Raw genomic sequence first — 16,605 nt, forward strand, 5'->3', positions numbered from 1 at the left:
AATATTTCAATGTGTTTTACGTTTCTACCTGGACAATCTGTGGTGCTCCATAATGACACATAAAGCCCAGCATTCATGTTCATGGGGCTTTTCAATATTTACTCTGAATGGTTGATTGTGTACATGTGCTTTATCCCTTTAACCTTTGACCCCGCTTTAAAAGTATCCATTCTCTGCGCAGTCACACCCCCTGCAAGAGGAATCTGACACCTCACCGCCAGCCCCTCCACTAAGTAGTAGGTGGCAAAGGGCGGCTCGGACCCTGAGGAATTACACTGCTGCTTAAATGGATGAAAAATAGAGAAGAAAGAGCATTTATCACATGTATGCAGAACAGGAAATAAACAGATTTGGAGTGAAGTACTTTGAAAAGTCTCAGTCACCAAGAAACACAACACTGCCAAGTTCACAGGAACCACAGAGTCAAGACAAATGTCAGTATCCACGTCGGCAGTGGTTCCAGTCATCGAAGGGTAAACAAGCTAACACACGACAAGCTGTCAGGCTAGTGCATCACTGTCTTCCAGAGATGTGCCCCAATCCAGGCATAAAAATAAACACCCCAGAGCTAAACTTTAAACTAATCATACAACAAGTAAATATGCATACACCGATTCGTGGATCTCTTGTACAGGTTTGTGTTGTGTTTGTAAAGAACTGACTCACTCACCGGCGGGCCTGGCTCTCCCTTTAGTCCAGGTGGTCCAGCAAGCATTGAGAACTGGGTCGGCTCCAGGTCAAAAGTTTGGAAGCCATCTGTTGCAGCTGGAGTGACTGGAATGAGTGAGGTGGGTTTGAAATCCTGCACACTGGTCACTTTTGGCTCAGGTTTCTTTGGAGCAACTGTGGCTAGCTGCGTATTATGGGGAATGTAGGCGTTTGAAGGAGACCCCTGTGTGGGAGCAGCCATAATCCGGAGGGTTGGCTTCATTTCTGATGGTCTGGTGGAAAAAGGTAAATGTATACTTTTCCCAAAAGGTTTCGGAGAGTTAGTTTCTCCCCGCTTTGTGTCCTTTCTTGTGTGGGAATTTTGTTTTGGATGTGGTGGAGTCACGCTAATCCTAAGAGATGCGGTAACAGTTTGAGCTGGAAAGTTGAACGGGGGTTCCAAACCCAGATGAACCGGTGGAGAAACAGACACAGCAGCAGGTTTTGGAGAGCTGACAGCCTGATACGCTGCTGCTTTTTTAAGCATCAGCGAGTGGTCGGTTGACAGAGGAATTTCAGTCCTGGTGTTTACCCAAGTCAGAGCCAAAGTAGGTGTTTGGGCCTTTTTAGATATCTCCGTCAATGACGGTGGAGTTTTGTGAGCGACAGTAATGTTTGGGTCTGAAAATAGAGGTAGCAGGGGTGCAAACACCGGCCGATATGTGTCAGCTTCTCTGCAATGTTTCTTGATATAATCACAATAGTTATGAGCTGCCTCAGCAGAGGGATAAATGTCAAACTGACAGATGGCACCTTCAAAAGGCACCGAGTTGTGGTTCATTTTGCCAAGCAAGAAAGAGCCCTCTGGATCCAGGGCCTCCTCTTTTTTGGAGTACAAATCTGCATGTAGACTTTTCTTACCACAAGGCGTGTGTAAGAATACTTGATGGCCTTGAATATCCAAAGCAAGATTGTGCCACTGACCATCATAGACATCGTAGTCAAAGCTCACCGATGTCTTCTGCCCCACCTGAACGAGGACACTCCCAGGTAGGAACTGCACTCCGAGCTGCACTCGTCTTTTCTTAGACAGAACTGAGAAAAGAAAGGCGCTGTTGAAGCGATGAACAGAGAGGCTGAGGATCAGAGAGAGGCTGGTGGTGTTGTAGGCAGCAGGGATGACGGAGCGCAGGGGCACCTGGATACGTGCCCTCGGCGTGAGGATGACGCCGGACCTGAAGGGAATGACGCCGTTGGGGATGGACCGTACGCCCGATGATGTCGAGCCGCCTGTCCTTCGCCCAAAAAGCCCAAGTTGCTGCAGGATATCCACATCTTCAAAAAAAAACACAGAACAGAGTAAGAAGTCAGTGACTCCGGGCCTTTTAGACTTAATGATATTTGAAAGGATCGAGATTTTCATGCTTTTGTGACAAAAAGGTAGTTTTCTTTTACCTGCACCACCTGTTGGCTCTCATCAAACTACAAAGGGATTAACGGCACATATTGCATTTCACCCAAAATGGACACTTAATGAGACATTAAAGAGAAAAATGTGGTATCAATTAGTGTAAACTCCTTTTAAAAACCTTTCCATCCAGGTGTACTGATCTGCATCAAATGCATAAAGGGAACAAAATAAAACTGCAAAAACATAAGTGATTTTTAAGATGTTATACTTGGAGTTCCCAAGTTTAAAGCCAGATTAATAGAAAACCTGCAGCAAAAGCTATTTCAAAAAGGGTGCATTAAAGTTCCAATGTAGCGTCGCACATTAACATTTTCTTTTGGGGATTGCTGCGTATTATGTAATCGTTACATCACTCTTAATTAGGACAACATCAGGAAACAGGGGCTGAACGAGTCCCAGGAGAGGACAGTTGTGGGGATGTAAGAGTTTTGCGAGGATGGGAATGTTATCTCTCTTTATCTGGAAATGTCCGCTGATTAAAGATGATCCCTCTGACAGCAGCCAGAGCTCATAACATACTGCAGTGCTTTCTGCAGGTTTTAATTGCTACTTGTAACTCATGGGAGGAAAATGTGAGTTATGTTCACACATTACAGTGCAGTGTGCACGCTATATTGCTCCTAATTGGATCCACACGTTTGTGGAGGAGTTTAATTGAACCCACATTTCAGGTGTAGAAAGAAACTGTCCTCCATTATGGAGACTCTTCAAACAATTTCTCATTCTTGAGGCAGTTATTTGAACTTTCTTACGGGTGGCCACATATTACAGTGAGCATAGAGAAATATCAAAAAGAACTATGGGATGGCTTCGATATGGCAAGACAGATAAACAGCAGCATAAAACTTATTCAACAACCAGCGTAACATTCCGTGTCCTTTGAAAGTCAAACATTAAAACATATTGAGTGTTTCCATTATCCTACTGTATTTTTCTTTTTACACAACTGCAAGTCATCAGTACTGTCAAACAGAGGCTTTTTTGTTTACCCTCGCAAGGATGGGAAATAGAAAATAACATGTCATCTTAAATCTATCAGCACATCCTAAATCCTCTCGGTTAAGTCCAACACAGACTAAAACCTTACATAAAAAGCTCAAATATCCATCCTTTTCCAGATTAATGCTAAACAAATGTGGGGAAGACTGAAATTAACTGTTGAATAATAAAGTGCTGCTCAGCAGAGGAGAAGCAAGTATAGACTCAGTTCCTGTTAAGAGGAGGGAAGGCCAACTCAGTGAGAACATGCAGCAGGAGGTCAGCCCGACTGAAAAAGCTGAACGCACGGAGAGGAAACATCAAACAAAGACGTCTACAGTTGGTTTTCTTTATGTGGCACTAATCTGAATTGTTAATGTGGTACGAGGAAGCAAAACTGCTCTTTGATTGTGCGATTCATTCTCAGGGCTGTCGCTGCATAATATCTATATCTTAGCAAGGAGGCGGGCTGCCCGAGGCTTTTTTTGACTTCCTGATGAGCAGAACAAAAATAACTGTGAATTAAGCACAGGACATCCTACAGACAAGTTTGAAAAATAGAACAACAACATCAGACGAGAAAACTTTGCGAGAAAGCAGGCACCAACACGGACTACTGCATTTTTTTTTACTATCAGCATGCAGTGAGGGAGGTCCCGTCGCCTCCTGCAGCCGCCTCACAGTTTCAATCCTCCAACAGTGCGAAAAATGCACTGCACATGGCAGTAAGGCACTAAGTAGGAACACTGGATCATAATACTTAATACAACTAGATAAACTAGAACCTGCATTTATAGAAGGATAAAATTCATAAAATGTTCAAAGGTACATACTGCTTGGCCTCTGACTCTGAGTAAGGAACACACCACAGTCAACCACATAAAAGAGTATATTCCCAGAATCACCAGAGTGTATCTCTTTCTTATGTATGCAAGGATAATGTGGTGTTGTTTATGTTATTCAAATAGTTTGACCTTAAAGTAGAGGTAGATGTGAGGGCTCAAACGGCGCTTGGTGAATTTCTGGCTTTGACAGCTGGGCCGTCACCTGGAAGATGGTCGGTAATACCCCCAACCTACTCAAGGGCTCCTACTGGGCTTTGGATGACCTCAGTCAGAAACCCTTCTGAGGAAAAGTGTATGTATAATGTATGTGTAGCTGAGTGGGAAGTGAGCGAAAAAGGTTGAACTCCAGGACCTGTGCTCACTGTGGTCAAAAGTAGCAGCACGGCAGAGGAAAAAAGGCTTTCAGCCCACCACACCTGGATTCTGTCTTTAGGAGTAAAGCCAGCACCGTGGGAAAGAAAACAAACAAAGACGTGGTACAACAAGATGGCAAAGCCGTTTTTATTACGCTTGACATCTGTGGCATGTGTTGTACTGAAAATGTACCGGGACCAATCTTCCTCTCTTTTAGGGTCTAAAAATGATCAATTGGGTCAGAAACGTGAGCATCCAAAAAAAACAAAAACAGTAGCAATGTAGCATCAAAGTAAAAGTGCTCGTTTTTTTGCTGCCTTTCTTTCATTTGTACCAATGCCTGGTCATTGAATGCACTCCAAATGATAAAAACGAACTTCCATTCGCAGCCCACACTGTCACCACCCTCATCGGTGAAATCTTCATGACATGTAGCACATTAGCATTTTCTTTCTGACTTCCGTTGAAAGTGGGACACGTCTCTCTCTGTAAGAATGCTCTCTATAATGTTACCAGACACTTCCAGTGGCAGAGGCGAGCGCTTTCCCTTTGACACGGGCAACTTTTCCTCAAATCAAGATGACGCACTCAACACTGGACCATTTCTAAGCCTTTTCGTCCCTGTTAATCATCTAGACGCTAAAGGGGGATAACAAGGCCCTGACTTTAAAATATGCTATTTTGTTCTTCAAGAGCTGATCAAAGAGTGCTTCTCTTACAACTGATCAAAGAATAGGTCTATACCGACAGCCAATTTCTCTTTCCAAGTTCAGATGACAAAGCATATCTCATGTCTACATTGTTATGGTCCGAGTCTACCAGCAGTCATCACAGGATGAAAAAAAACGCACATCATTCCATAAGGTAGATTCTTTAACTACATAATTATTAAGATTCCAGGTTTGTCTTCATGTTTGTTCTGACAATATAAAGAAAGACGTGTAGAGTTTCCTTTTAATTCATTGTAAGAGTTCAGCAAAAACAATAGAAAAGAGTGAAACAGACCATATGAATACCTGAAGCTGGATAGTTAATGTACACAATAGAGATTTCATGTCAGGGTGGGCCTCCTTACATCCTTTCTTTACTTTAGGGCTGCGTAACCACACACTACACTTCTAAAATCGTAAATTTCCCTGGTTCTCACTCAGGTGAAAGGAGACACCTGTAATAGTCACTGGAATGCAGTTTTCATTTGGTTTGTCACACTTCCTTCTCAATAGTGCGACTGCATGCACTCTGCCATCTTTGATTGGGGCAGCTTACCTTGTGCTTGTGTTAGCGTCAGAGAGCAGGTGCAACAGAGTACGGTCCAAAGAATCAGAGCTCTCCTGCACACAAAGGTGGGAGAAAACAGGGCAGACAGTCAAGTTACATAAAATGTCAAATACAGTGAGGAATTCTTATGGAAATGGACATTTTGAATCAGAAATTTAAGCCCCCCCCCTTCAAAAACATATAAAACAATGAAAACCAAGATCAGACTTTTATTTATGAAGTCGTAACTCACATATGGGAATGACAGCCTCAACTTTGTTCACGTTGTTTCAGCTCCTAATTAAACGGTCACATACTCAAACAGTCAACTAGCAGTGGCAGGAAATAGAGCCGGTCTTTAAATGTACATTTTAATACACCTAAACTTAAACATGCTCGCACCAAAGCGACCAGGCCAGCTGCAGCTTCGGCTCTGCTTTGTTCAAAGGCTCAAACATCTTTTTTTCAGAACAACAAGCTTCATCTTATCTCGCTGCCTGACGAGATAAGCTACTGCTCAGCAGAGCTGGGGAGTGCTCCAACAAGGCCACCTTTGTCTAACGTAAACAAAAAAAAAAACAATGAACACTGCATCCCCTCAAAACCTCAATTCAACGCGATCCAGATAAATGTCTGAAAAGAACCGTCTGCAGCATCTGAACTTGTGTCCCACCCTCGCTGTGCACGTTTTGGAATGTAGACATCCGTGTAATCTCAAATAAACCTGCTTTCACCATGACGGCAGTGCCATTTAATGGCTAATTTTCCACAAATGAGCTTCCAATGACATCTATGTCTGAAGATATGGGATAAAAGAAGGGTGCTTATGGCTCACACCCAGAGGGGATGTCACTCTAAAAGGTGTTAAACTACATCAGACGAGTGTAAATCCAAACTATCACAGTATCATGCTGGATTTTTCCCACCCTACAGGTAAGGATTTGGTGAAATGCAAGATGAAAGATGTAATTGGTTGCCTCAGTCGCAGGAGCCTTCTGGAAATATTTTACACTTGTGATTTTTGCAGGGAGCCACAAAAAAAAAAAAAAAAACACTGGTCAACAGCTCGCATGCCTGCTCAATGCTTTAAAAAGTAGTCCTGCCTCTACTGTTCATGTCACACCAAACTCAAATTAGCAGCAGAAAGAAAATAGGGGGTGTGTAGTTTGTGACCAAGCCTCCCACAAGTCCGGCAGGGTTACATGATGCAACATTTTGTTTTATTAACTTTTATTCCCCCTCCCATTGGGGCTGCCTGGCCAACCAGCTGAGTGAGATGCACAGCAGGGAGGAGAGAAAAGGAGAGGGGATGGAGGGAGGAGAAGAGTGTCTCCTCCTCTCATACATCCCCCTCAAATCAGTCCCAGATAACTTGGCAGCTCATTCTGAAACAAGCTGCAAAGACTCAAGCCGGAGAAACTGACTTTCACCAAACTGTATGAATGGCAGGGAAAATTTTGTTTCCACACGCTTATATATGCGACCTATTAAAGAATGTCACCTGTTACCATTCCTATCTGAACAAACGTTCAAACAGAGACTTTAAAATCCAGCTCACTTATTAACCCAACAAGTTCTGCAAGAGGTTTTCCGGACTGCATGTCCAAAAATGCTCAAGTTTCTTAACGTAACCAGCAGTTTAACACGAACATCTTCGTCAAACGTCCCCTAATTAAGACGCATTCGGTGTGCGCGAGCACATGGAGGACTCGAGTCTTGAACCTGATAACCCTGAGAAAGTGCAAAAAGGGAAAAGCTTTACTAATCTCTCAACTCACCCCCCGACTCCAGTGGTTGTGAGTTTGGAGTACGGGGCATTGTCCGGCTCCATAGCGGTTACTTCATTCTTTCTTGGGAGTTTTTATTACAGTCCAGATGAAGCAAAGTTTTTTCCATCCCAGGTGTTTCTTGCGCGAGGAGTGAACGTGCAAAATATTTTTTTTTTTTTAGAAAAATGATGCGGGATTAACCAACAATGAAGAGGCTACTTGCTGTCATTGTCCTTTCTCTTCTTTTTTCTTTTCCCTGGAGTCTCAAACTAGACGACCGTCTAATTAAAAAAAAAATAATAAAAAATTGAAAAAAGAATAAGACAGTCCACCTGTGCGCTTCTTATAGATTTTCCGTCTTCCCTCCGAGAGTTTTGTACAACAGAACAATAAACGAGAAGTAAAGTGTTGTTCAGCTTTCCTGGGTAACCGTTGCAGGACAAGATGACGACCGCGGTTGTGTGTGTGCATGTGTGACGACTTTCCTAAATGAAAGTTTATTGTGGACTGAGAGAAATCTTGAGAACCGGGAAAGGGGGGGAGACCTCCCTCTGTCGCCCTCAGCTGACATCCAAGCAAACACACTTGGAGAAACAGCGGTTCTGCGCTCCTTCAGCAGAAGGTGTGTCTTTTTCAGAGAGCAGGACTCCCTCCCAGATTGCACGTGTATGGTGGTGCTGTTTGCGTTTAAATGCTGTAGTTTTTCGTGATCGTACATGTTGTTGCGTTTGGTGCATGTGCAGGGCCGCTGCTACGATTTTAGGGACGTCATGAGCCAAAGCCCCCACGGTCCCACCCACAGAAGATTCTGACCAGACACCAGGCTACTTCTGTCAAACTTGTTTGTTAGTTTTTCGCTCATTGGTTTATTGTTATTAGTGATGGGAATCTTTTTTGACTCGGCTCTCAAAGAAGAGCCGGCTCTTTCGACTCCAGCACGGCTCTTTATTTAGGATCTTTTGTAGCCTATATTTTACCTTAACTTTGCAAAAAAAAAAATCATGGTTTATTTGTTGAAAACCCTTTTGCTTTCAGTGTTTTTATGAGAAACCTTATAATTGCCTAATTCTGTGCATTTATTCTGTGACAAAACCCCTCTTACATTGCGACGGAAACCGCAAGGGTTGTGATTGGTCAGCTAACAACATCATTTCCGGAATCACTTTTGCGGTTTAGCGCCTTCCTCTCAGAACAACAACACTGCCATTTTTGAAAGAGTTCACTGTGTGGCCGGTCAACATTTGGTCAAAATTATTTGCATTTCAAAATCACCTAGAAATGCACTCAGAGAGTGCAGACCTCCGCCAATGAAGCTTTGTTTTATAAGCGCATTTTTTTTATCCACCCATATATTGTAGTGAATGGTCTGAAACGATTAACGTTGTAATCTACCACGTCCGAGAGAAAGCGATGCGTCTGCTTAAACTTGTGCATAGATTCAGCTGGCTCGTGTTCCGATTTAAAAGGTTTACAAAGTTAAGATGCTATCTTTCAGATGCGACTTCTCAGAAACGGCAAAAGCCTGGTTTATAGTCGGTAACGCAAGACGCAAGAAGAAACGCAAGCCTTTGCGCGTTTGCAAGCCCCCCCTTGCGTGGTTGCCTGTGTCACCTCAATTTTCTAAATTTCACGCAAGAGACGCAAGCCTACTACTTGAAAACGGCATACTCATCGATCAGACAGTATGCAGAACGTTTACACACAGTGCACTTCACTCCTGTCCGAGCCGAAATCAGCCAGCCTGAAAAGCTGATTTCCCTTAAGCTATAAACTCTGTAAATATATAACTTTAGCAACATTTGAAACATTTTCAGGCGAGAAAGTAGTCGTTTAGACCCCCAACGTGTTGAAAACCTGACAAAATACCGGCTATTTACAAGAAGTAGAAGCATGAATCCACTCGAAGAGGTCCTGGCGGTGAATTTCCTTTCATCATAGTAGGCTTGTCATTGAAAAAAGCCGCTACTCCACCTACTGTCCTGGCGGTGAATCGCCACGCAGCACACGCAAGCGCCGGCAAAGCTAAATGAAGCATAAACGTCTCGAGCCATTAACACAAGCGCAAGACCCAAGCGCAAGGGCAGTTAAAAGAAGTATAACTCAGCCTAAAGATGGCTTCCATTTGTGTTTACCTTCCCCCCTGCGCAGTTAGTGTAAGCTTTCCACCTGCGCCCCCCCTCCTACCCCTCCCTCAACGACAACAAAACAACCAAGCCAAGCCACCTTGTGGCAGGTCGCAAGATTGCAGCGAACAGACGAACATCCAGACATCCAGACGAACCAACAGACAAACTCGGGCGATCACATAACCTCCTTGGCGGAGGTAATAAGCTCCAACAACAGTCTTTCTCTCTCGGTCGCCATCGTTCACTGTGAGGAGTGAAACGTATCCGGAAGGTAAACAATCAATCAACGACTTTCACGATAGACGTGGCAAGATTGGGTCATTTAACGTAGCGACGCCTACTGATCGGGAGGTGAATTGCCTTTTGTATCCGACAGCCCGACAGAGAACTTCGAAAGGACGGAGAGCCTCTCCGTGACTACGGAGAAGCATACTGAGGCCTTAACACTCTGGAGTCTAAAGGAGGGAATGGAAAAAAACTGGGAGCCGGCTCTTCTAAATCACTACTAAGAGCCGAGGCTTCTGCGCATGACCCATCACTAATTGTAATGGATGTTCAATTTAAATGAAGGCTGTATTCTTTTTAGCGGCTTCTGTATTGTTACTTCTTGTTGCTGTTAACAGTAAAGATTAGTAAATCTCTTATGTGAAGAGGAGACATGAAGGCAACAACATGACATTTGGCCTCTCACTGGCTAGAATTAGTTGCCTTGGTTGGATGGATTGGTTCAGTTCATGCATGAGATTGAGGACAATAACTTTTTTACTGATGCTTACATCTCAATGTCAAGCAACAGGAGACAGAGATCAAGTATACCTGCTTCTAAAGGCACCACAACATCACTGCTCATAATCAATAACACGAAGTAAATATAAAACCAAATAGAATTTCTAGAGGCTATGCCCAAAGTGAAACTCGGTTCCACTTGAACTGGTCATTTCCTGCGAGGAAGATAGGCAGTGCGATTACATGGAAAAAATACCAAGGGCTGCACAGTGGTGTGGTGGTTAGCATGGTTCATTCATGGCAACATGGTCCCTGGTTTAAATATCAGCCCAAAAACATGTATGTTAAGTTAATAAGCAATTCTAAATTGAGTGTGAGCATTAGTGATGGGCCATGCGCACAAGCATCGGCTCTGAGAGCCGGCTCTTTTTAGTGAATCAGAAGTCACGGCTCCCAGTTTTTTCCATTCGCTGCTTAGGTTTCACTTTCAGTGCTCAGTCCCAGCTCTGGTTGCCACATCAGTTCCTTCTGAGAGAATCTTTTCCAAAACAGGGCAGATACTCACGGAGAGGCAAAATCGTATCAGCCCATCTGTGAGGGACCGAGCCGGTCAAACATGAGGACACAGAAAAGATTTTCAAAAAAGAAGGGGTTTATTCCCAAAAATTAATAAACTTTAAACAATAGTTGACAGGGCCCTTAAAAGAGGTCAGATAAGGAAACTAAATTCAAAGACAAAAATCAAGATTTTAACATAACCTTAAGCTAACAAACAAAACTGACCTGACACACCAGAAACAAAGGGGACTTAAATGTTGGCTGATCAAACCATGACACACTGAGGAAGAGGGAAGGGAAACATCAACACAAATTTAACTAACAAAAGTAAATAAACACAGTTAGCTCAAGAATAAACTTAAATGCCTAATACCTAAACCAAGTCAACAAAATAAACAAATCACAAAAGCAAAAAGAACTAATGCAGAAATTAAAAGACTCCATAGCCCCCCCCCCCCCCCATAGTTGGTATCACCCAATCAGTCTGGGATTGGAGTGGAGTGCTTAGTTTCAGCCCAGTCCAAGCAACTGTGTGGCTGCAGGTGTGGCCATCACACCATCCAAGCTGAGGCATCTGATCTTCCTGAATGCCAACCTGCCCTGAGGACTAATGCTGTTTGCTGGAGTTTGGTTCTGGTTTTGTTTCTGTTCTGTGGATTTGTTTGAAGTTTTTTTGTTCATTTGTCCAATAAAAAAGTTTAATTGAGGACATTATTAATGTTAGCTTGAGTTTGGTTCTGGTTTTGGTTCTGTTCTGTGGATTTGTTTGAAGTTTATTGTTAATTTGTTAATGAAAACATTTAATTGAAATAAACAAATGTATGAGTGGTTTTGTCACAGAATAAATGCAAAGAATTAGGCAATTATAAGGTCTCTCATAAAAACACTTAAAGCAAAATGGTTTTCAACACATAAACCATGATTTGTTTTTGCAAAGTTAAGGTAAAATATAGGCTACAAAAGATCCTAAATAATGAGCCGTTCGGGAGTTGAAAGAGTTGGCTCTTCTTTGGGAACCAAGTCAAAAGAGCCGGCTCTCGGAAAAGAGCCGAACTTCACTAGTGAGCATGCATGTGTAACCGTTGTCTGCGTTGTGTTGCGTTTTTAGAAGAAGGACCGACACTCTTTTAGCTTCAGGACTGGACTTTTATTGCCTGAATAACGATAAGGAATACGACTGGTCAGCTCACGGTCAAGCACAGCACTCGTTCGGCACAGCATGGGCTCAATCCTCGTGCACTGGCACTGCGCCTACATCACAGCCCATATTTATGTGCTGAGGAGAGCCCTGCCAACCAGTGAGCATCCATGATACATGAATAACGGTAAATATGATTGGCAGTCACTGTGGAAGTGGAATCAACAGCCAACCTGTTACACATGGCTGTGTTTTTGTGTTGGACTGGTAACCATTAATAGTTTATACCCTACCTCTCCCCCATTGGTAGCGGGGATAGGCACCATCCCCCCTATGACCTTGACTTGATAAAACAGGTATAGAAAAGGCATGGATGGAAAACGACAGAGGACGTATCAGTTGAATGTCTTGAGCAAACAATTTGCATGACTCTTTTTTCCAACGGCCTATCAGCACTGAGATTCTTCTGACATCACCAGGGGTGAGAACCAGTGATGGATCTTATGGTTCCATAGATTATTCAGTTCTATTCTGTTTATTTATTCTGTACCAGGAGCCAGATGGATTCTCCAGGGGTTGGAGAGGATCATGACTTGGGCACGCATGTGCTTCAAGCCAGCAAAGTCCAGGTCATTGGTTCTACGGAAAGGGAAGGTCTCAGACAAATTCCGCTTCAGGTCGGGAGAACATCTGATCCCGTCGGTTTACTGAGAAACCAGTGAAGAGCCTGGGGAAGGTCTTCAACTGCAGCCTGAATGACAGAGACTCTATCAAGGCAACCAGCGCTGACTTGGATGGATGGCTGAGAACAGTGGATAAGTCTGGACTCCCTGGTAGATTCAAGGCCTGGATGTACCAACATGGGATCCTTCCAAGAATCCTCTGGCCTCTCCTCATATACGAGGTTCCCATGACCTTGGTGGAAGGGTTTGAGCAGAGGGTGAGCAGCTATCTGCGCAGATGGCTGGGGCTACCACGCAGCTTGAGTAACATTGGGCTGTGTGGGAATTCCAACAAGCTCAGGCTCCCTTTTAGCTCGGTCAGGGAGGAGTTCATTGTGACACGGACACGGGAACACCTGCAGTACGTAGGATCCAGGGACGCCAAAGTGTCCGGGGCAGGAATCGTGGTGAGGACAGGGAGGAAGTGGAGGGCAGCCGATGCAGTCCAGCATGCAGAGTCTCGGCTGAAGCACAAGGCCATGCTCGGCACAGTGGCACAGGGCAGAGCGGGACGTGGGGTGTCAACCTCAGCCCAGTACGAGTCTGCCACTGGGAGGGAGAGACAGAGGCTGGTGCAGGAAGAGGTGCGAGCTTCAGTGGAGGAAGTGCGAACCAGCAGAGCAGTGGCCATGAAGCAGCAAGGGGCCTGGATGAAGTGGGAGCAGGCGATGGAGCGACACATCACCTGGAAGGACATCTGGCAGTGGAACCCCCAGAGGATTAAGTTCTTAATCCAAGGGGTTTACGATGTCCTCCCGAGCCCATCTAACCTGCACATATGGGGAAAAATGGAGACACCTGCATGCACCCTTTGTTCCAAGATAGGTACATTAGAGCACATCCTGAGCAGCTGCTCCAAGGCACTGAGCGAGGGGCGGTATCGATGGAGGCACGATCAGGTCCTCAAATCCATAGCTGAGGCAATCAGCAAGGGGATTAAGGACAGCCGGTACACCCAAGCTACAGCCAAAACCATCCGGTTCGTAAAGGAAGGACAAAAGCCAGAGAAAGCACCAAGAAACGGCTCGACAGGGTTGCTCTCCACGGCCCGAGACTGGGTTATGACAGTTGACCTGGAGAGGCAGCTGAAAATTCCCCAGCACATCACCCAGTCCAAGATGAGACCAGACATCATCCTGGTCTCGGAGGCTACAAGGCAACTCGTCATGCTCGAGTTGACAGTTCCATGGGAAGATAGGATGGAGGAGGCACAGGAGAGAAAGAGGGAGAAATACCAGGAGCTGGTAGAGGACTGTCGTAGGAATGGCTGGAGGACCAGATGCATGCCAGTGGAGGTGGGGAGCCGGGGATTTGCCAGCCACTCCCTGAGCAAGGCCTCCAGGCACACTAGGCATAACGGGTGGCAATCGGAAGAGAGCCATCAACAGCAATGCAGAGGCTGCTGAGAAAGCATCCAGATGGCTCTGGCTGAAGAGGGGAGATAGGTGGGGGGAGTAGAATGCCACTTGGACACAGGCCGGGGTCTGATCATCCCCGGTCGGGTCGCCTGGACGAGGGTGTCTGTTGCGAGACCCGAAACATCCAGTGACTCCAGGAAACAACACTGATGATGTGTCCAAGTCAGTGCATCAGGGGATGTTTGCAAAACTGGTAAGTTGTTAAAATACGCAACTGTTACTTCCCTATTATAAACCACCTTCGGACCAGGACCAGAAAGACCCAACAATGATTTTGACGGTTGTAGCATTTCTACAGCAGGTACCAAGCAACAACAGAAGTTATTTCATTCATTGATGATGGCAGATATAAATACTGCTAAGGTGTGCGTTATCTTTGGAGTCAACTTTGTTGAATTAATGTATTGCCCATTGCCTTCCTCAGCAACTCTTCCCCCGTGGACTCCTCCAAAATATCTAGCATGTTAGATATTTGGTCAGAGACTGGGACACGTCTGCAAGCCTCTTAAGTCACATCTTTGCAACTTTCCCACTGAGCTATTGATGAACATTGAGCAATGTTTCCCTCCAATTTAATTCAGATCGGGGTTATATTAGTCTGTAACCTAAAACATTTGTCTGCGGTGTGACGATCAGACTTAAAAACCTTGTAGTGTGAACCTGGCTTTAATTGTACAGTATTACGCTTTAAGTCACTTCCGAGTTGGCTTCACTTTTGACAGCAAGTGACCAAATAGATTTTCTGTACAGTTTACGATGCTGGCATTACCATATAGTATGTCAAAATGTCTACTGTTCAAACAGCTTTTTACTTTTAGTTCATGATATGTTTAGTAATATTTTAACATGATATTTTAACATTATGGACTTTGCAATCTGTACTTTCCTGTGTCTGTTCACAAAATTTGATTTAATTTTGACCCAACAAGTATCCAATTTGAAGAATTCTATTCTAAAAATAAAAGTTATCTCAGCTGTTTTCAAATCGTTTTTGCAATTAAAATAACCTTGATCAGCTGATATCTTGCAATTTCCTATCACATTCCTGCATACATGTGAGCCCATACTTGGCTGTATATTAATTATAACATTACATGATTTTATTGTTCAGTCTCAAATGAAAACTGCTTCTCATGTAAAAATAAATCTCTGGAGCCAAAAACCAGGACATGACCTCCGCGTGTCGTTTCTGGTGAGAGTGTTGGCTGAACTTTTACTGTGTAATCTGTTTGACAGTTAAAAATTTGAAGAGTAAACACTCCCACTGTTTGTCCTTCACAACTACTCTGTCTCTGTCGAGTTCCATTAAACCAGAGCAAATATGACAAACATATACCGGCGACAAAAATGACCGATTGATTTAATCAAGTGAAATTTAAAAACCAATGTACCAGCTTTTGGACAGCCTTTTCTTCATCTCTCGCTTGACTGACATTCACATTCATACTCCCCAGAGTTGCACAGATCTGGGTTGCGGGGCTGCAGTGATTCTAGTGTGTTTACGTGTGTGTGTGTGTGTGTGTGTGCTGTCGTGTGCTGTGAAATTCCTCTGCCAAAGAAAGTCCTCATTGACCCGCCTTCAACAAACACGCTATGACAGTGTCCAGGGGAGACCCAACAGAGCACCGATTCAGCCGCTTGCAACTAGATCCCCCCTCCTCCCACAGTGCCCCCTCACAGTTCATCCTCTCATAGCCAGGAAGGAAGGGAGCTCACCACCTTGAAAGATCACTTCCCATGTACCTGAGCAACATCGGATGTGAGCTTTTATTACCACAAGTTCACAGACAAGTAGGGCAATGTCCTCAGAGCCTTTGGAGGCGCACAGATGTGAATCTCTTATCTGTAGTGTAAAATTTCACTTCAGATAATTATTGTGGCAGCCTGTGAAAGTGGGTTTCAGAGTGTGGACTAGGGACAGGCAAAGCATGTCAGGGTAAACAGTAAAGTTAGATGAGAAGAAACTTGGTTGTTGGTTAGCTTGGCTTAACTTGTCTTAGCTTAGCTTAGCATATTAACAGTGACAAGTTTATTTTATCTGGCCTGAAAAATCTAGCTGAAAAAAAGGATAACAGAATCAATTAGGTAAACAGAAAAACATTTGAAAGCAAGCTCCAACAGAACAATGTGACAGATGTGTGGTGAGGGATGAAAAAGATCACAGGCTTTTACACTGAAAAAAACAACTCATAAGATTTACTTAAAAAACCCTTTGTAAGTATTTGCACTCAAATGATTTAAGTAAAATTTAAGGCTGCAATATCAAGTAACACTCCCTTGCCAGTATCAAGTAAAATTTACTTACCATAAAACATTACAGTTGTGAAGATATTAAGTAACATTTACTTAATTACATGTAAGTTTTAAGTTATATTTATTTAAACAAATTAAGTAAAGTCTACTTGTTTTTCATAGGCAGGAACATCATTTTACTCAAAATTTTAAGTAAATTTTATATATCTGGAGTATTTGCTGTTATGAAGTAATTTAGTAGATTTGAATTATTTTCTTGTGCTTGACATTTGAATTTACTTGGTTGCATACATTACATTACTCACTAAAATTAGGTAATCCTTGCCATTATTCTTTTGATAA

At 43.7% G+C, this 16,605-nt stretch overlaps 1 protein-coding gene and 1 pseudogene across 1 annotated transcript in view; one reads left to right on the top strand and one right to left on the bottom strand.

The window, feature by feature from the left end:
* The window catches only part of col27a1b (collagen, type XXVII, alpha 1b), a 60,869-nt gene extending 53,062 nt beyond the window's left edge, over nucleotides 1–7,807 (bottom strand). Inside the window, exons 1-3 of the mRNA XM_075467417.1 lie at nucleotides 7,332–7,807; nucleotides 5,563–5,627; nucleotides 671–1,983 (exon numbers count right to left, since the gene is read on the bottom strand). Coding sequence (XP_075323532.1) covers nucleotides 671–1,983; nucleotides 5,563–5,627; nucleotides 7,332–7,384 — 1,431 coding nt within the window. The 5' untranslated portion in view covers nucleotides 7,385–7,807. The remainder of the gene's footprint in view (nucleotides 1–670; nucleotides 1,984–5,562; nucleotides 5,628–7,331) is intronic.
* Nucleotides 7,808–12,063: 4,256 nt separating this feature from the next.
* On the top strand, nucleotides 12,064–14,080 carry LOC142382716 (uncharacterized; annotated as a pseudogene).
* The last annotated feature ends 2,525 nt before the right edge of the window (nucleotides 14,081–16,605 follow it).

Source organism: Odontesthes bonariensis, chromosome 6 (genome assembly GCF_027942865.1).
Source record: "Odontesthes bonariensis isolate fOdoBon6 chromosome 6, fOdoBon6.hap1, whole genome shotgun sequence".
In the NCBI taxonomy this organism is placed as follows: domain Eukaryota; kingdom Metazoa; phylum Chordata; class Actinopteri; order Atheriniformes; family Atherinopsidae; genus Odontesthes; species Odontesthes bonariensis.